At 51.7% G+C, this 20,827-nt stretch overlaps 1 protein-coding gene across 1 annotated transcript in view; it reads right to left on the reverse strand.

Annotated features, from left to right (window-relative positions):
• LOC122379646 (DNA polymerase theta-like) overlaps window positions 1-20,827 on the reverse strand; it is a 143,702-nt gene that overhangs the window by 86,795 nt on the left and 36,080 nt on the right. The window contains exons 16-26 of the mRNA XM_043362007.1: window positions 18,523-20,734; window positions 17,513-17,647; window positions 16,966-17,153; window positions 16,519-16,675; window positions 11,106-11,287; window positions 9,186-9,422; window positions 8,251-8,449; window positions 7,834-7,985; window positions 5,458-5,602; window positions 4,246-4,365; window positions 2,712-2,878 (exon numbers count right to left, since the gene is read on the reverse strand). Of these exons, the coding sequence (XP_043217942.1) occupies window positions 2,712-2,878; window positions 4,246-4,365; window positions 5,458-5,602; window positions 7,834-7,985; window positions 8,251-8,449; window positions 9,186-9,422; window positions 11,106-11,287; window positions 16,519-16,675; window positions 16,966-17,153; window positions 17,513-17,647; window positions 18,523-20,734 (3,894 nt within the window). The remainder of the gene's footprint in view (window positions 1-2,711; window positions 2,879-4,245; window positions 4,366-5,457; window positions 5,603-7,833; window positions 7,986-8,250; window positions 8,450-9,185; window positions 9,423-11,105; window positions 11,288-16,518; window positions 16,676-16,965; window positions 17,154-17,512; window positions 17,648-18,522; window positions 20,735-20,827) is intronic.

Genomic DNA, 20,827 nt, shown 5'->3' on the forward strand with positions numbered 1-20,827 from the left:
ATGGGATAAGCAGCAACACATACAACATGATATAAGATCACTCATTTCGCAGCCAGGGATGACATTTCCTCAGCCGCCGCTCGTCCATGGCACCGCGCGGCAGTCGGCAGGGGAGGTTAGGCTGTGCCGCAGCACACCGCTGTACTCCGGCACAGCCTACCGAGCTCTGACGAAACGGGCACTGCGGAGCAGCTCGGCCTGGGAGGCTGGCGTGATTCAGTGGTTAGGTAGGTATAGTTTGTGAAATTCTGTCGGGATACATGGATATTGTTTATGGATCAGGGTTTAAGCTGAGAAAAGCTCAACGAGTACCATAGACTCGCAGCCCACCGCCCAACCCGGTTCATCAGCATGAGTTTAAGTTTAAACTTAAAAGTCCAGCACACCACAAACCGATTCCCTCACGGTCACTTTAGCTGTGCAGCACCCCTTCTACCTCCACCACATAGGTATTGGCTCCACAACCGGTCTAATGGAGCCACTCGGACCCCACAGCGCCCATCTTCAGTCGCCGCTATGCGTGTTACGGGAAACGTGACCGAAATAGCGTGCCACATCCTAGTCCGTCGGATCCTTCAGCCCGATCGAAGCTCCACGCGCCTAATTCGTTCATATTTCGAGTGATACCACCGGTAAACAGATAACAGTTTAACGCTGCGCCGCTTACATAGCCCAAAACAGGCGGCTTTCTGTTTGAGCGGCCGTTTCTCTGTCGGACAGTGGACAGAAATTTGATGTCATGATGTTCCCAAATTATTGCAAAACAAACGAATGACAATTAAGCCGGTGATAACTACGCTAATGAGGGGAGTAACACTGACGGGCGAGGCGGGCGACCATCGGAAGCTTAGAGGTCACGGCTGGCGTACGTTAGCGGTTCAAATGAGCCATCAAACTTCCTGAACCAGGTCAGCCCACTATCGATAAAAATATTAACAACAAAATTGATAGCCTACAGAAAGCAAATCACCCGTTCCTTTCTACATGGACCCAGGACAAGCACCTCAAGTCTGTTCAAACTTACAAGACTGGGGCACATTCCAGCAGCGACTATTAGTCTCAAACGGGATTGTGGTAGTCTCATGCCTAATGCTCTCCATTTAAATTCCGCTTACAAGAAAAGGTCAAAGGCCGCAGTCGATACCACTACTGATCGCTCTTAGAAATCGGCCTTGACCTTACGGATCGATGGAAAACGACAGTCTACCAGACGCTGTGACCCCGCAGAAGTCGCCCCTCCCCTCCCCGAGGTCTCTCCGAAGTGGCTCTGGGAACAGCCCGCCGCCGAGAGATGGGGAGAGCGCTAATACCGGCAATTAGCGGGTGTGGGCCCGACACTAGTCGAGAATTAGCGGCGCTAGTGGCAGCCGCCGTTGGGGAATCTGCCTCTGTCGAGCACTAACGACCGATCGGGCGTCAGCGGCTCGGGTGGACTGGCAGCAGCGGCAGGTAGGGGACGGGGCGACCAGCTGCAGCAGTGGCAGCTAGGAGACGCGGGACAACTGGAACTGTCAGCGCGGACCTGATGGACGGTACTTCAGGCATATCCCTGGCCGGGGTAGCCTATTGACATCAGAAGACCCCTACTAGATACGGCCAAAAGATTCTCAAAAATTAGCGACAGAGCGTGGATTGTCGTTACTACATAGAGAGGTCCCTCATCTTGTTATTATAGCCTCCTTGTTATTGAAGTCAACGCGGAGACGAGCCTACATGAGAGAGGACCGTGACCTTACGACCACCAACCCCGCAGACGCCGCTCCATTGTGGCAGCTCGCAGCTTCCTGTTTCTGTTTTCGCCGCCCAAACTTGGTCCGTCGCCGGGCCGACCGGCTCTGTCTGCCGAAAAACAGCGCTTCCGGCGACGGAAGTCCAACTTCCGGTTCAGCTTCCGGAAGAGCGCCGATCAGCAGCCAGGCCGGCTATGTGACCCAATACGGTACGGGAGGACAGACCGCGGGGGCGGCTAGTCGTGGGGTTGGCACCGGTTCCAAGTCGGAGGGAAACACTGATTACTTTCAACTTCCTTCAACAACGTTCTTTAACTACATACACAAAGGAGATGTAGAATGAACCGCCTGTGGTCTTTCAACACACGTCTTCAGCCCAGTATAACACGTATCCATCGCTGATCATCAATCCTCGTACGATATGCCTGATAACCACGAAGACCTTCGAGCCAGTTTGAATAATTCACCGGAATGGTTCAGCGCACCGGACGGATCTATCGACGGGTATGTTCACTGCATTATAAACCCCATCGGAGCCCACGGTCGATGTTGCTCAGCGTTCTAATTTGGTCGTGCCGTGATTTGACGCGTTGTCGATACTGTGCCGCAATGCACCCATGTATAGCGGTGCAGTATGCTCACCCGACCGGCCGGCTGGCCGCTTCAACGGCGCCCATGAAGACAGACTGACGTGATTGGTTGTTTGTTTATTGGGGCTTTAGGGCCCGCCAACTGCAAAGGTCATTTTGCGCTCATCGACGTAAGTGAGGGCGCAGGGCAAACGGAAGTGTAATGTGATCTGACGCGGTGCATGAATATCGCTGTGATATGAACTGAAGCAGAGTCACGGGATATTTTAACGTAGTTATGTGAGTAATATGATTAACTGGCGCGTCAGTGTGACACGCCGTGTGATGTAATGAGCAGACGCGGTGGTATGTTGAACTGTCGTATGACCGGGCCACGCCTCTGGCCACTCACCTGATACATGAGCTCGTCGTGTAGGTGCAGCACGAGTCGCGGAGCGCCGGCGGGGTCCTCTGACCGCCTCTCCCTCAGTCGCCGGTGGATGGCACTCGTGGCCCTCTTCACCAGGTCGGCCGCCGAGCCCTGGACCGTGGTGTTCACTGCCTGCCGCTCCGCCGCGCCTGTGAGAGGGTTACAGGAGTGGGGCAGTCAGTGGGCGGACTAAGCGGGGTGGACGGGTTACAGGAGTGGGGCAGTCAGTGGGCGGACTGAGCGGGGTGGACGGGTTACAGGAGTGGGGCAGTCAGTGGGCGGACTGAGCGGGGTGGACGGGTTACAGGAGTGGGACAGTCAGTGGGCGGACTGAGCGGGGTGGACGGGTTACAGGAGTGGGGCAGTCAGTGGGCGGACTGAGCGGGGTGGACGGGTTACAGGAGTGGGGCAGTGGGGCAGTCAGCGGGCGGACTAAGCGGGGTGGACGGGTTACAGGAGTGGGGCAGTCAGTGGGTGTATAGAATGGTGAGGCTCGGGGCGAACGGAGGAAATCAGTGCGTGATACTGAATGCCAGCGAGTGCCCTTTGAAGCCAGCGAGGGATACAATGCCTGAATGACGCTCAATAAAACCAGTGCAATCCAGTTGGCTCATTTCCTTTCAGTCCTACAAATCAGCTACAGCTCACGTCGAGTAAAGGTATTCGCTCGGGAGGTAGCACACAATATCCACTGAACATATTTGTTCACATCAATAGTCTGATTAAACTAAAACAGAATCGACCAGCGACTGCAATCGACTATGCAGCTGCAATGTTAATCATAGCTTTTCGCTGAGCTGACGTAGACGGTCGATTTGATGTGATGCACGGCTGGCTTTCATCAATAATTACGATGGTGCTCAAATTGAACACCACACCACGTCAACTAGGCGTGTGCACGTGGGACCGGTCAGCAGGTGAATAAGGTAAGACGGTAACAAAAAAGCAATTATTTGTTACAAAGGTGGTAACAAAGCGCGCATCTAGCACGGAAGAGGTAACCAAATGATTAACTTTTAAGCTTTTGATCGTTGCGCTCTTAAGCCGAGAAAAAAGCAAATAAATAGATTCAAGAAAGAAGAAACGAGCCGCGGAGTTCGATAGCGATTTTACCGAAGGCGTCAAGTGTTGCCGACGAGGTCATCATTATGCGCCCATAAAGGACTCTTGTGTAAATGAGAGGATAACACATCTGTGAAAAAGCAAAAGTCTACGACCAATCTTGATATGCATGCATCAACACGAGTCATAAAGCCAAGCGGAGGCCATGCAAACGTTTGGTGAGCTCGTTCCGAATGACATCAAGCGTGCCTAGAAATAACGACGACAGCGCATTCACTCGAACAACAAATTTCCAACTTCGACCAGAATATGACATTTAGTGTAAAATATGATGCAGTCCCGGGCCAAGTTCAGATATAGAAACGTGCCGCGCCTGAGACGCGGGCGTGACTGTCCATCGCCGACCAAAAACCCCTCAGGCTGGTCTGGGGACGTGCAGGGGTGTTCGACTCACCGCGCGCCGCCGGGCTGCCGCTGGTGATGTCGGGCAGGTAGCGGCGCCGGCCGGCCAGGGTGGTCACGTACCCCTGGCGGACGCAGTCGGCTACCACCCGCGACAGGAAGGGCCGGATACCTGCCGGGCAGAGAACGTCATTAGAGGGGGTGGGCGGGTAGAGCACGACCGAGCACCCGTGCTGTACTCGGTTTGGGACGGTGTGGTCAGACAGAGCACTGTCAGGGTACGGCACAAAGTGCCTCCCCGACCCGTCATATGCCAACGATGTGGCAAAACAGCTTTTGGCTTCGAGCGATTTGAAACTAGGATTTAAAAAAGCAGCGATTTCTCCCTCGGTTTAGAGTGGAAAATGTAGTGGAAGCCATTTTAACTAACAAAACGAGCAGTCAAAAGAGATTATGAGCATCGAAAACTGGAGTACTGAAGTACTGGACAGTATGACTAAAGGCACCGCACAATCGAAAGCGATTGTTTTAATTTTGGATAGTTTTTGTCACCTAAGATACTTTTATCAAGATGATATAGATCGCGACTCAAAGTAAAAAAAAAAAAGAAGAAGAAACAGATAGATACAAACACAAGGCACTTTTCAGCCATTTGCCAGCAAGACTGATCATGTTTCACTTACCGTATGTCCTAGTCTCAATTAAAAGTTACGCTAAGCCAACGATTACAACTAACGGAATTACGTAAGCACCTAAAATAGAACGAAGTGGCTAGTCAGTTCCCTCTGAAAACCTGGCTCTTTATGGCGCTTGTTGCATCATTAGGATCGCACACAATTTAATTTAGGCCTGAGAAATTCTCTCGTGCTCACAGCACTTTGTTATTGTTCGTGAACTAAATAAAGCCGCTTCCTTATTGCTCATGACGACAGTCCTGACCCCTATCCGGAGCGTCTTTACTCCGGAGCGGAGCGAAGCGTTCACCAACGGAGAGTCCTGACCCCGATTGACGGCGAGAGTTACGGCAGCATCTAGCGTTTAGTCGGCTGCCAGCAGCATGACGTCTAACCGGTTGGCCGCGGCCATGCATCATACCAGAGTCGAATATCTCCTAAGAGCTATCGTCGGCTGCTCGTCTACCTGTCGCGGACACTGGTCCGCTAACGTGCCGTGGACAGACCACCCTTGGCCTCTTGGACAGCACAGGGAACCAAGAACCACGCGTGACAGCAGCGTGTAGCGTATAGCGCACGCTCCCACTGACCGGGAAACTGGCGGTGGAAGGTGTCCTGCAGCTGCCCGGCGCGCTCCTCGGAGACAGCCATCTGGGCGGCCAGCGAGCGTTCGCCCATGCCGTAGATGATGCCGTAGCAGAGCGCCTTGGTGTGCTGACGCTGCTCGTCCGTCACCTGCGGGAAACGTCACCATAGGTTAGGGCAGGTCAGGTCAGGTCAGGTAAGGTCAGGGCAGGTCAGGTCTAGTCACCGTCCAGTACATGACACATTTATATGGGCTCGTCAAAATTCCGTGAAGCAGTTGAAGACGTTTTGACACCGAGGCAAGTAGGACGGCTGAAAGTCAGCTTGATTTTGTTTTATATTGATCATTTATCCTTTACATGACGTCCAATCACACAGATCTAGGGCAGATGCCAATTTACAGAGCCGAGCGGCTCAGAAGCCCCCCTGTATATCGGATGCGGCTCTGCGGCCGGGCGCCATTCGACGGGCGGCCTCTCGACCCTGATGCGGGCTATGACCTCATCACGGCTGTCTTGTGCCCGTCCCCGCGGACCTGTTTGATAGTCGGACGGTGACGGGCGGGCGGCCCCGGTCGCCGGTCAGACAGAACACCGGTCGTCGAACCGGGTCACGTCGCGCCGAGGGAGTCAGATTCTGTCGTGTCACTTGGTCATGCATTGGACTGTACAATGATGCAGTGAGCTATGTTTGGCTTGGAAATAATGTGGTCAGCAAGGGGAGGAATTTCGGAAGGAATGTCGAATGTCGATGCTAGGTTTCATTGTTTGGGGTTCCTTCTTGTTCATGTGGATTGTGTGAAGGTCAGCCCAAAACAGAATTTGACACAATAGAAAGAAGCTGTTTGCTGCTTAGGTCGTTAAGTTGTCATTTCAAATGTTTGACGTAAGCCTTCCTCATGAAACATTCGTACATTGTGTCACATTTGCATGTCCAGTGATGGAGGTTTAAAAAATAACTATAATCATCATTATATCAACTATATAGCAAGATAATTTGTGTCACTTTTTTACGATCTGCTGTTTTTATAACTCCATTAGCAAAAAAGGGTGACGCGGAGCAGGTTCTCTCTAAAAACTGAGATACTGTGTGCTTGTGATAGTTGGAATCAAAGTAATGCATTGAATGCAACAATGCCAGCCGCCAGGGTCGAATGGTGTATAGCGCCATAAAACTGAGCAATAACTGAGACGATCAGTGCAGTCTGCCCACTGCCAGTCAAGGAGCCGGCAATATTATCAACAAAACATATTGTTCGCGAGCGATCGCCTATAAGAGAAAGTTAATATAAATTGTATCGTTCACCTATGATATATTGTATGTTATTGAGTTCTGTCATAAAGAAACAACTTGAAATGCGTCACCGACCCCTTTTAAACGACTTCTTCATCCTAATAGAGTTCCAACACTCTACAAAAAGCATTTCTCTTACTCTCTCCCTATTCTCTTGCTTCTCCTCCCTCTCTCTCACCCACTCACTCACTCACTCACTCACTCACTCACTCACTCACTCACTCACTCACTCACTCACTCACTCACTCACTCACTCACTCACTCACTCACTCACTCACTCACTCACTCTCTCACATCCCTTCCACGCAGTCCACCTTCACTCCGACCTCAAAAGCCCGCACCCTTTGTTGGGTCTACCTCAACAGTGATACGGACAGCCCAAAAGGCCAAAACCATCCTTTAGCAAGGAGAGAAAGGAAGGGGAGGAGGATGCAGTCAACCAGATGTTCCACCAATCGAGCAGGAAGATTAAGTATGTACCGGCGGCGGGAACGGGGTACACTACCGTCACAACCACCACGGTTCGCCCGGCAGATGGACAGCCGCCCGGAGGAAGACCCTGGCGAGCGGTCACGGAGGCCGACGGACAGATCGGGGCTTCACGCCGGCGATCGGACGCGGCCGTGACCTTCTCTAATCGGTGCCACAGTCATGGCGACGGTGTTAACCACTTACGTAACATATGCATACTCCCAACGTCCAACATACCATACTACCACAACATACCACCGACACACGATGTCTATCGCCAAAGGTACCATCCCACTGACTCTGCACAGAGTACAGAGTACAGAGTACAGAGTACAGAGTACAGAGTACAGAGTACAGAGTACAGAGTACAGAGTACAGAGTACAGAGTACAGAGTACAGAGTACAGAGTACAGAGTACAGAGTACAGAGTACAGAGTACAGAGTACAGAGTACAGAGTACAGAGTACAGAGAGAGAGAGAGAGAGAGAGAGAGAGAGAGAGAGAGAGAGAGAGAGAGAGAGAGAGAGAGAGAGAGAGAGAGAGAGAGAGAGAGAGAGAGAGAGAGAGAGAGAGAGAGAGAGAGAGAGAGAGAGAGAGAGAGACGGCTGCTGACGCACCTGCTCGGAGTTGACCCCGGTCCAGGCGGCAGCGATGAGACGGAACGGGTCGCCGTGCCGGTCGAACAGTCGCTGCAGCCGCGACTCGCCACTCAGATGAGCTAATAAACGCAGCTCGAGCTGGCAGTAGTCGGCCGACACCAGCGTCCAGCCTGGGGACAGGTTGGTACAGTCAACACGGGCAGACACCATAACTCAGCCTGGGGTTAGATCAGATGAACAGTCCACACGGCTTACCAGCAGCTACAATGGGGAACACGCCAGATAAAGTACCTATATGGTAAGAGCAGCTGTGGTCTTGTGCAAACGGACTGCGGAGATCATCGACACAAAAGAAGGAAAAAAACCGGGAAGACTTTTTCTCACTGAGAGCATACTAGACAACAGCCGCCTCATATTCTCCCGACCACTACTGACCTGGCGGCGCCACGAAGGCGCTGCGCAGGCTGACGCTGCGCCCGCCGGTAAGGCTGAAGTCGCGCGGCACTGTCTGCAGACTGGGCTCGTGCATGGTGACCCTCCCGGTAGCAGTATGGGTAAACCACCGGCCGCGCACCACCCGTCGACTGCCGTCCGTGCCGGTACACTCGGCCTCCCGCTGCAGCGGCTGGGCTATCTGGGCGGACACACGGCGGGGGAAACAAAATGTTTGTCAAGTAATCTTGGTGAGTGCGAACGATCGCAGCTCGAAGAAAACGACGAGAGCGAAAGAGGGGAGGGCGCGGAAAGATGAGCGTCGCAGGAGTGATCTTTGAAGTTTATACATGCGATTTTTTAGCTGAAATTTGTTTCAGCCACAAGGAACAAAAGACCGCTAATAAGGGTATTGTAATTGTTGAAAACATCCCAGCAATGCGGACGTAATATCCAGAGCCACGGTTATTACATCCCGGGAAATTGGCCGCAGACATACTTGCGCCAACAATAACAGTGCGCATAAATTGGACTCACTACAAATAACCTCGAGCTGACTCATACACAATTAGCTAGAGTGGGACAAAAACTCCGTAACAGCTAATCACATAGCTCAGAAAGGCTGCAGGGATATTACCCGCTAGACTTAACGGACTATTTGGTATTTTGTAGAAAATGAATCGGTTCATCAACCTTGAATTTATTTGGATTTTCATTAATTTGTCATCGTATTTGAAACGAGGCTTCGCTGTCCAAGTCAACACATTCACTGGTAGGTAGCCATTCATATTTCACATGATGTACAAAAAACATTAATGCATACACCCAGGCTAAAAGCCAAACCAGTCATCTCAGCCGCCTGTCCCCGTCATATCCGCCCAACACGGCTCCGCTGTAACCCCAGACCGGGCCCTCCGACAGGTCCCCACCCCTCTCACCATGGTCAGCACGTGGGTCAGCTTCCTCCACTCGATAACGAGGTCAATGACCGGGTGCAGGTGGCGGATGCGCAGCAGGGCCTCCCGGTTGGTGGGCAGCGGCCGTCCGCGGCGGGTGCGCGGGCCGCGGCCGCTGCGCCGCCGCCGGGACAGCGCTGGCTCCTGGATGTCTGTCCCCGGGTCCTGACCGGGGAGCTCGACCGGCTCGGCCGGAAGGCCCAGCTCGCAGAACAGCAGCTGAGGAAGACAGGAAGATCGGGTCAGACACACACGGGAGGCAAAGCTGTGACACAAACGGTGGGTTTGAGGTCAGGCCCTGACAAGTGACGGGGACTAAATATAGGATAAGCAGGGGATACAGAAAAAAGCGTAGATGACAGATTTGCGTCATTAAAATGGCCACTAGAAACCAAAACAAGGCACCAGCTAGGATGCAAGGTTTCACATAAAAATAATATTTACATTTGGCATGACTCCAGCTGAAAGTAAACTCGAGCCTATCAACTAGGCAATATACACACAAGAAAATACAGATCAAAATTCGAACTAGACCCACACAGCAATCTCGAAGCTGACCACGACTCGATGTGAAACCGGAGAGCAATCTCAGTGAGCCAATATTAGCCGACTGATGCAACACTTTCAGTAGAACAGCTCAATATGACACGCACAGCTAAAATAACTGACTAGCTCCAAAACGAGCACTTCTCAAATCAGGATCCGGTTCGAGTGTCACACCTGACACGACTCTGGCTGACGGAAGGTGTCATCGCTGTCATCGAGTGTCGTTCGTTGACATGTCACGGTAGATGACATGTCACGAGACACGATAGCTGACACGAGCCAGTCACACGAGCTCACCGCCAGTAATATCGATTGGCAAACGATTCTCCGTCGAATGGCTCGGATGCCCGGGGTATTAGCGGGATATCGATCAAAATCAGGGACAATGTCATATTTTAAGTTATGCTGCTAACAGAACTGCGACTGTGCAACTCGGACGGTATGTGGAAAACCGATAGGTACGACGAGGTTAAAATCAGTGTTCCAGCGCAGCAGAATCCCTATTGATATATGGAAATTCATCGATTGGTGTGCTGAATGGGTGACCAAATGTCAGTCCAATCAGGCCAGCCATTGTGCAACTATCGCAGGTGGAGTTCACTGTTGTTACGCTCCTGACGCAGCGTGTCCCACGCTCCACAAACATCACATATGTGCATCAAGAGGAAAATAAGTAATTGTCAAAACAAGGGAGGCATAAATCACAATCACTCGGCTTCAACTGAGGCACCGTTTCCTTTAAACTTCCACCGCGGACTACGATGTCAGTAATAACCACCTTTAGCTCGCTGGGTAAAAAAAAAAATCACGCAAAAAGCGTGCTTTAGGGAGCATCGCCAAGCCAGTTGTCCATGGATACAGGTGTATAATCTCCCCAATTTGCCAATCACTAATTTCCGCTTGCGATACTGGGGCTCCTGGCACGGCAACACATGAGACAATAAATGGCAATATGTGCAGCATTCGATGCCGCATCACGATGAAGACCGAGCATAAAGCTGAGATATTGCGACGCAATAAGATATCGGAGACGTATGCCTGACATGGTCTGTCACCTCGGAAGAAGCAATGAGGCGAACATCGAGTGGCATTCTACAGAGCAGCAGTGCAGAGCCAATAGTGCACAGCCACCGGAGACAGGCCGAGGAAGCGCACATGATTGAAATCGAATAGGATAAGAGTGCAGACAAGCAGAAGCAATAACGTGCATAAATAGCTAAAATAAGTAAGAAACCACGCAGATAAACGTCGGAGCTGAACCAAAAGGTCATCAATAAGCACAAAAATATGGACATGCGTGTGCGTGTTGCGTGACATGGAACTCAGATGCAGTTCGCCATGTTGGGACAGTCTCACCCGTCCGACGTCGGCTGCCGAGGCGAGGCTGACGCGCCTGCCGGCCAGCCTGTGCGCCTGCCGCTCCAGGTCGGCCCTCAGCCTCTGCAGCAGGCTGACCTGTGCCTGCAGGCGTGCACCATCCACCGGCATCCCTGCCTGCTCCAACACGGCCAGCGCGGCGGCCAACGGCATCTCCACGTCTGCCGGACACAGGGCCAGCTGCTCAGGAAGGGAGTACATATACGCGGTTTGCTGAACAATGTGACTGCGGCATTGGTGGAAATCAGGGTTGGCAAATTTATGCCAGCAGCCGGTTTAAACCGGTTTAATCCATGGATTAAACCGGCTGGCATAAACTAATTTAAGCCACCCCGGTTTAAACCAGTGTGCACCAACATAATAAATGCCACTTACGTTAACTTGTCGTAACATCACTTGGGTTAAACTGCTTCTTCTCTTCCCATTTTCTGTACACACCTTTCAATTATACATGCTAACTTGTAATGTTTTTTTTTTCCTGGGGGTTAACTTATGTCATTCATTATTGATCTGTATCACCCTGCATCAAATGTTTATTTTGATTTGCATAGGTGGTTCATGGAATGAAAAGTCTTGGAGACAGCTTCAATAAAGAACCCAATTTCAATTTTATGAGAAGCTGTAGCAAACATGACCTAATGCCAAATGCATGGTGCAAGGATCAGTGAATGGTAAGGCCCTAAGAACTATCATACAGAACATTGCCTATTTACTAGGGAACTGTCTATTGCTGAAGCAGTCAGTGACACTAAACAAAGGAATTGGCAGCACGGCCACCATTATAGGCTCCAAAGTTAATGTAAAAAACAATAATAAGTGTGATTAGTTAGGGACACTGTTATACCAAGAAAACAACATGCGCTACCTGAAGAAAACAGAAACCATAGGAACATTCCAGAAGATTTATAAATGATGAGTTGTTACAATGGTTTGCTGTGCAATTAACAAAAAATCACATAATGGGTGATACCATGATAAATAATTTTTCTAGTGTTACTGGCCCAGTCCCCAGACGATTGGTCAGAATACATTTTATATGTAAAATAAAGTGAGACTTTCAACTGGTAAACCGAATGTTAAGATTAGAATGTGCTTATGCCTTATACCTACTTTGTTTCTTAGCTTAATTACCTACTGACCAGATTATCAACATAATCACATGCCAAAATGTTGACATAATACCAAATGACACGGCATTGACTTCCTGCACTCTGCACAGTCACCAACGAGTACACTGACCCACAAGATAAGTTATAGCACGGAATATATAGTCTACGACAGTCTACGATATAGTCTGTCGTAGACTATATATTCCGTGGTTATAGTAGATGTTTTAACTGAAGGTGGTTTTCATTAATTTAAGCCGGTTTAAACCGGTTTAAACCGGTTTAAACCACTGGCTGGCATAAATTCAATTTAAGCCGGCTTTTATCCAACCCTGGTGGAAATAATGAGTTGTTGACTGTATGTTTCAATAAAAGGGCACGAACCAGTATATACTGGTTCGTCCCCTAAAAGGCGTCGTATGACGCCTTTTAGGGGTGACAAAAAGGTGATCGAGAGAGCGCACCCTGTTCGTGCAGAAGACGTACGAGAGGATGTTTCTAACAACTTGTGCACGGTACCAACCTTACTAACCGGTGTCGGCATGTGGCACGTGCATTAGAGGTCACTACATGCATCGGGAAATTGGAATAGTCATAGGTACTTGGTAGAATCACCCGTCCGTCGTTTCCATCATCAGGACATTCAAATCCTTTTCCTCCATGCCGCAACCCTCGATCCGGGCTGGACAGACAACTTTATCTTATGCGGGCTCCTCCCTAGGAGGGCATTGCTGCTCCCGAGAACACATACGGTCGGCCTGTCCCTTCGGACGGGCTCAGCCCTGGTGACTTTCTAGGGTGTCTACTCAGACCAATGTCTCCCCCTAATTCCTACCATCCTTCCGGCCCTGAAATGATCTTGTCAGACCGAAAGGACCTAACCCAACAAAACAAACAATAAACTTGGTAGAATGCATGAAGGTACCCACAAAAAAAGATCGCAGATGAATCGGTCCAGTGGTTGCTGAGATATAATCCTCGCAGAAGCGTGACCACGGCCGGATATTCGGAAAGTTCCGTTATTCTACGAAATACTTAGCTTTGCTCGCTCGCTCTAATCAAATCAACAAGCAAAATATTCAGAGATGGAGGTCGAGCAATGCTTTGCACGAAGCTAGCTTTGGAGCAATTCATATTCGCACAGGCACGGATTTTGATTCAATATTATTCCATTGAATTGAATTAAACCTGAACCCCAAAGTTCTGAGGTGAATGATGATGGTCGGATCGAACGACCATGATATTCGTAATATTACGCAACTATGTTTAACTCAAAAACATTTGCTTGGCATGTTTCCCAATCCCTTGTTCCCGTTCACTCTCTAACACCAATCCATGTTTCTGTGAAGCATCGCGAGACAATACAGTTAAGTAATTTACTCAGACATCATTCCCGTCCAGACTGACGGCTGACGCAAAACAATGTTTGCCGGGTACTCTGCGTTGCGTAACGGTCAGGCTGTGCTCCCTCTCCCCATGGTATCTGTTTCCCAGCTGCATCCGGTGGCGGACAGTCCCGCACCCGCGCCTCTGAGTGCTCAGTGCGGTAGCACCCATCGGGCGCCGATGGTAGGCCGGTCAATTAGGCCCTGACGCCCGCAATTAGACGCACCGAGCCGCAGGGGCCGGCCGGCCGGGCCCGCAGGGACACAGTGCAAAAACCCGCCACACCGCAGCCGCGCGCCGCCCGGATAAGGCGATTTGGCCGGCGGCCGAGGCGAGCAACAGGCGCCGCGTGAGAGTGTTTGTTTCTAACCGCCCGTCCAATCAGGGCTGGAGGCTGGCCGCCCGGTCACTTGAAATGGTTGACACGCACGCTTTTCAACGCGCCGCGTGGTGAAGCAAGCGTAATCCCAGAATTCAATTTGAGCAGCGGCAAAGAAAAACGTGTGGAACCCCACAAATACCAAATGCACTCACCAGCAAGCGTGGTAACGCTAATCTGAGTGAATTTGCGAAGGGATTAGGCAACCGACACGAATTACGTTCAACACTTCCGTAAAACAGAGTAGAAATACCGGAAGCTACAAAGTCAGCGACTTTGATCCGCGTCTTATCCGATAAGACGGAGACCAATTACTATAAATGAAAATAGCGCATTTGTTTGTGTTTGTCGCATTTGTTTGTCTACCCCTAAACTTTAGCACAGCCGATGCCTGAAACCATACGCTGGGTAAACGCTCGTCATAAGACATTAGTGAGGCGGCACGCGATATGGACAAACACATTTACCTTAATGGCTCCGAAATCACACACATCATCAGAGCTACAATTATGTATCGGGCCATAGGGTGTGTCAATCTCGTCGCAGCGTATGAAGACGAATTAAATTCCCAGCGTCCGAGCATATCAAGAATGCCCACGTTGGGAAACGGGTTATTATTGGGCTTATATTGAAGGCGCTAGCCAGATGGATAGATACCCAAGGGCTGATGAATACCTAAAACAATATTCGTTTCTTCATCTCTATTCTTTATGAATGAGTATAGCCCTCAAACGGTAATAACATCGGCCGTACAATACACTAAAGCAACAAGTTTTATTATCAGCATTAACCCTCGCCCGTATTGGTGTTTTTCCAGCCGCGAACGTATAAGGGGGGGGGGGGGGGTCCGTTGGACCCCCCCTTGCCGTTTTGCCCCTGATCGAGCTAGAGCTTCGCGGAAAAAAACGAGCGTGTTGCCCGTGACGAGAGGAAGCCGATGATACCTAATTTTAAGGTCCTAGGTCATTGGTTGACCTTGCAGGTCAGGTCAATGACCCAAAGGTCGGAAAATCGGGACCTGTTAGAACGTCGTAAAGTATGGCTGCTATGGGGTTTTCCGGGGCGCTGATCACGAATATCATGTTAGTTATGATCACAGATGATGTCTTTATGCATTTAGTCCAGGTCGGGTCAGGTCAGGTCAGGTCAACCAGTAGGGGTCCTGCCGGGTATTCCTAGTAGGTGTCAACCGCCTCTGACAGCTTCGTAACATGTTACGAAGGCACCAAAACTACTTCGTAAATGTTCATATGGTTGCTAAATTCGAATTCAGCTCCAAAAACTGGCCTAGAAACATGTAAAACTCGAAAAAGTGAACCGAGGTCACCAAAGGTCAATGACCTGACCTGACTTTCAGGTGACCTTGACACCCACCCTAATGCATGGGGGCAACATCATATGACATGTTTGAACGCTTGAAACCACGAAAAGACTGCAAACGCGCGGCTAATGCGAGCCGACATACGCCGAATCGCGATTCCGGCCAAATATGGTCTCGAAAAGTAGGTCACAGGTCAAAGGTCATTGGGGTCAGGGTCATGAAATTTTCAGGGTAGGTGTAAAATTGATTAACGCGAGGGTACTGAAAGTTTCGTCGCGATCGGCCGCTTTTTACGCGAGTTATTCGCGAAAAACCATGGGGGGTCCGTTCGATCCCCCCCCCCCCCTATACGGGCGAGGGTTAACTAACATTTCTGATACATAGGCCGCCGATTATTTTGAAACCAACCCGCTGGGATTCAAATGAAAACAAATACCAGCCTCTCGTGCAGTTTAGCTACAATTGTATTCAGCACACTCAATGAATTCAAATGAGCAGTTATCGGCAAAATCCCCACTCGATGGTCCGGATACAGTTTAAACCTGGGAGCACTGAACTGAATGATGCAACTGCCGCCTAAGTTTGTATAGCAGCCTGGGAGCCGCGCAGGCGGTGTTCAATCATCCGCGTTCACTGGGTACTGTTTCATCAGGCATTATGTAATATGTATAGCAGGACTATGTTTAATGAGGAAGTGTTAGTCAGTGGTTACACAGTCTGCCTGTGGCCGGGCTATAGTAGGAGTGCGAGTGTGATGAAAATGAACTGGAATGCTGGGCAAGTGGGGTGCCAGGTCAGAGTTTGGGCCGATTGATCACCGATGCGCAGTAATAACTCAGCCAGTTCGTTATGTAACTTTCTGACAGGGAAGGCCTGGGTTAGAGGGAATTAGTCCATTATAGGCCGGATGAAGGGTGACGAGCAGCTGAGTGTCAGCCGTGAAGGTTTATCATTGATAAACTACATCGTCGACAGTTTCTTTATAGTCGCCTTAAGTTTATTTATAGGGACGACCGCTTGAGTAAAGCTTGGATAGGTATAGATTCCAGTTGACATTCAACAAAAAGGTAAAAACACGACAAGCCTCATCTATAAATTGGCGACCTTTTGTTGCTAAAATGTTATGTGTAACTGGACCGATAGGTTCTGCTCTCAGCAACCAGTACCAATAATCCCATTTCCACCGGTGCAGCTGCTGACCTGTGAACGCCGCCCAGAGTCCGTCCTGCTTCAGTCGGTGTTCCAGCGAAGTCATCACCGTATCGGTGAGCAGCGCCGCCGCCACTGCCATCTGTTGGCCGGGGCCCGAACTGGCAGCCGCCACCAGGTGGCGGTCGGGCAGCAGCACCCTCTCAGCCTGCACCCGAGAGGAACGAAAAGCAGATCATAACCCCAAAACACACGTTACGCGTGTTGACATTTAGTTTTCGACTGGGAAATAACACGCAAGACCCAGGAGGATAAAGCTTAGAATGTATACGATAAAAATCAAGAAGAAACATTTTCCCTGATTTAAGTTACTGAGTCATGTTCTCAGCCATCGATCAATGTTGAGTACGACACTCTCCACCCCATTCCCATCCCCGACTATCCCTGATCCAACTCCTCTCCTCTGTAATCCCATCTATCCCCTCCTCCCTCACTGACCAGCTTATGCAGCGGCAGCTCCTCGGTGGCCGGGTCCAGGAGCCACGCGGCCACGGCCGGGTCCCTGAGCTGGGCGGCAGCCCGGTCCGCCAGCTCGGGAGGTAGCAGCGCCAGCCAGCGCCGGCAGCGGTGGAGGACAACGGTCAGCTCCGGGCGGGACAGCAGCGCCGACAGCCACGACCGGCACTCTACGGGGTAAGAGCCGAGGTACGGGGGGGAGGAGAGGTGTGTTAGAGATTGAAGAGGGCAGCACCATGCGATTTACATAATATAAAGCTGATAAGACATGCATAGGAAGTAGTAGCCAGGTAAGTCTCAGTCTTCGGAATCCAGAGATCCAGAGATATTACCCTGGTCTTACTTTTTTAAATCAAAGGTAAAAAACGTTTAAGACCAGGGTAATATCGTGATTGAGTTTAGCTTCATAAACGTAATACCGCTTGACGCTTTCTGAAGCAGCACCGCGCCGCGAACATCCACGCAGCCCCACCATCAGACCGTACCACGGATACCGAGGATCCGTGGCGCTTCTACCACGATTACTGACCTGCACTGAAGCCGACCGTCTCCAGTGAGACAAAGAACGCCCTCTGATCGGGGCCGAGCACGGCGAGACCGGTCACCCGTGCGCCGTCGCGGAGGGCGAGACCGGCCGGCTGGGAGCGGTGCCGGCGCAGGGAGGCTGAGCGAGAGGTCACAGAGGTCACAGGGGTCACAGCCGGGCCACAGAGGTCGCACAGGGGTCAGAGAGGCCACAGAGGTCACACAGGGGTCAGAGCCGGGCCATAGAGGTCACAGGGGTCACAGAGTCGGGCCACAGAGGTCACAGGGGTCAGAGACGGCCCACAGAGGTTAATCACGGTCAGATAGGTAACAGGGATTTAAACCTCGCCTGTATTGGTCTTTTACAGCGTCTTACGAGTAAGAGGAGTCAGAGGAGTCAGACGGGTCGGAGGAATCAGGAGTCACACAGGTCAAATTTGGTCAGGGTTATGCACGGTCAGGGTCATACAGGTCAGTGCTCTGGTTGAAAGTAGAAATAGCAGATGAGATGTTAAACAGAAAGCTATGTTACTGCGCGACAGGAAGGGGAGCGGGATGCAGCACCGGTCATTGATTACACCTGACCGGTGTCCGGGGATTTCCGATAGAACACCGAACACTGATTATGCTCCTGCTACGTGCTCATCAATAGATTAACGTATTCTTTGCTGACTGTAAAACTGCCACATGCATCATAATCCTTTGTTTATTCGTTCCTAGTCCTGGCCATGAAGTTCAAGGACGGCATCTAATTCATATTTAACCTTGGCCGTCTGTTAAAATAAACGAGTCGCCTCTTCGTCCTTTCACTGAACATCCTCCGCCTTCGCATTCCAGAACTACTGGTCTTTTTCAGTCGTAAGTATTTCCTTCCTCCCTAGTACACAATAAATCATTGCAAACATGTTCATTTTTCCATGACCCCTCCATATCCACATTTCTTCATGTACCAAAACCATGCATTGATACATAAAAGAATCCCCTTATTCCCCTCTCCCTCGAGAAGGCCCCTACCTGCTCTGGGCGTCTCTCGCTCCACCGCCAGCGCCAGGCAGACGCGGCGCCACCGGCCCAGGGAAGCCTCCTTCAGCTGACACCAGTCGGCGCCCGGTCCGCTGACTTCACAGACCTCCGGCCACGCCGCCGGACCGCCCGTCCCCCGGGGAACGATACAGTCCTGTCGGACCGCGGCCGGAGTCCGCTGGGGTTCCGCCGGGGTAGGGGAGGTGGGTGGAGGGAGGCCAGAGCCCCCACCACCCCTCCTTGTCGTCTTGGTTGGCTTGGAATGTTGGCGATTGGAGTGAGGCGTACGAGTGTTCTGAGTTTGGTCTTTGCCTTTCGATGGCAGGCGCTGCACCGATGTTAACGATTTGAGACCGGGCTCGAGATGTCCTGTGCGAACTGGTTCTGTCACTCCAGCAGGGCTGATGCGTTTGCTGCTACGACACTCCTCACCAAACAGCGGCGAGGAGCTGGGACGCTTGGCCGGCCGGACGGGAGCGGGGGTGACCGCCAGTGGGGAGATCACCTGGGCTGGGGAGGTATTGGACTCTCTGGAGTGCCGTAGCAATCGGGCACTGCGCCGAACTCCAGAGTCGGCCGAGAGACGAGCATCGTGATGTTCGCTCGACTGGGATGCAGCAGAGACTACCTGTTCCTTGGTGTTTCGGGCAGGAGAGACGTTCTCCTTGAAACTCAGCTCGTCCAAGTTGAGCTGTTCTACGGTAAACGCGTCTTCAAACATGGCAGAGGTTATCAGATTTGAGCCCATGCTGTCTCTGGCAGACTTGAAGCTGGCTTCGTTCTTATTCGCTGATGCCATTTGATCATATCGAATCGAGATCTTCTTCGCGCTCTGCGTCTCATCAAAACCAAAGTCGATCTCCTCTGAGTTGACTGGGTAGATAACGATGCTGCTCCTGTTTGCTGAACTCACACAACTCTGGTCTGACCTTGCGGCTGACATATTCTGTCGCGGGGTAACCTTCTTTCCCGTGCTGCCGAGCCCGGCCGCCGACCGCGAGTCGATCTCGAAACTGTCGAACAGGTCTGTGTTGGACTGGGAGGAGAAGTTCAGGGCTTCATTGTCCGACAGACGGTGCCTGCCGCGGCCGGCGGAGGCGGTAGCTGAGTCAGGGGTTGGCCCAGGGGTCACTACCGTGGCCAGAGGAGGGGCAGGAGTAGCGAACAGGTCACGAGGCGGGACAGGTCCTGGTGTGACGGCGTGGGAGCTCCGGAGCTTGCCCGGCTGTGGTGTCGATTCCGCTACAGCTGCCGAATTTGTATTCAATCCGGCAATAACAACGTGCTTGCCAGTAACAGTTGCAGTTGTTTCAGTAGCTACAGAGCTAGCTAACGAGCAAGTTCCTGCCGTAGCAGTAGTTCTTGTCGAAGAAACCACGGCAGAAGCTCCAGTGGTAGTGACAGCTCTAGACGAAGTGGCCGCAACAGACGCAGCAGCAGCAGCAGCAGCGGATCGGGTACGCAGCGCCGGTGATCTCGGACCGTCCTCTGGTGACTCGGCCTGCAGACACGGTGACCCGGCGCCGGTACCGGCGGTAGCTGGGGTCGAACCCTGTCCGCGCCGCCGGCCAAACAGGGCGTGCGAGAGCCGCCTCCGGCGCCGCCGGCGCTCGGCACTGGTGCTGTTGTACCGCTGGGCGACTGATGGTGGTATAAGATCACCACCCTGGTCAGCGGAAGGATGGTCAGAGCGCTGGGCGGCAGGGGTCGAGAGGTTCGTCTCACCGGCAGGCGGTGGCCGGGAGGGCTGAGGTGGGATGTGACTGGGCTTCTCAGCAGGCTGAGATTTGGGCTCAGAGTGGGTAGACGAGCTGGGCTTTGCTTGGGCGTCGGACGATGAATTGTTTCCGGACGAAGGTTTGTGCCCAATGCAGGGAGCCTGATCAGTGGATGGTTTAGACTTATCCGTTCTATCCTCTGCTTTAACTTCTGGAGAATGACCGCCTGACTTCACAAGCTTCTCAGTAGCCATCAGCTCACCAGCAGGATTGCTGGACGGTCTGTCCAGGGAAGCGAAAGCACCAGAGGACGACTCAGTCCGGGTAACATCCTTCGCTGGCGGGATCTTCCCACTACCCGCACTCCCATGGTCTCTCCGGCTCGCTTCACTGTCACCCTCGTCATCACTACTCGACTGAGAGCTGTCCCCGTCCAGCACAGCCTCTCCGGTGCCCCAGGCGATGCCGGTCATGCCGAGGTCGCTCTGGAAACGAAGAGAAAATCCGTCAGATCAAGAATTCGCAACGTGATATTAATCTAGAGAGTCAGCATGGTGAGTTAGTAAAATGTGACAGCA

The sequence above is a fragment of the Amphibalanus amphitrite genome, unplaced genomic scaffold (genome assembly GCF_019059575.1).
Source record: "Amphibalanus amphitrite isolate SeventyFive unplaced genomic scaffold, NRLGWU_Aamphi_draft 000009F_arrow, whole genome shotgun sequence".
Taxonomy (NCBI): Eukaryota; Metazoa; Arthropoda; class Thecostraca; order Balanomorpha; family Balanidae; genus Amphibalanus; species Amphibalanus amphitrite.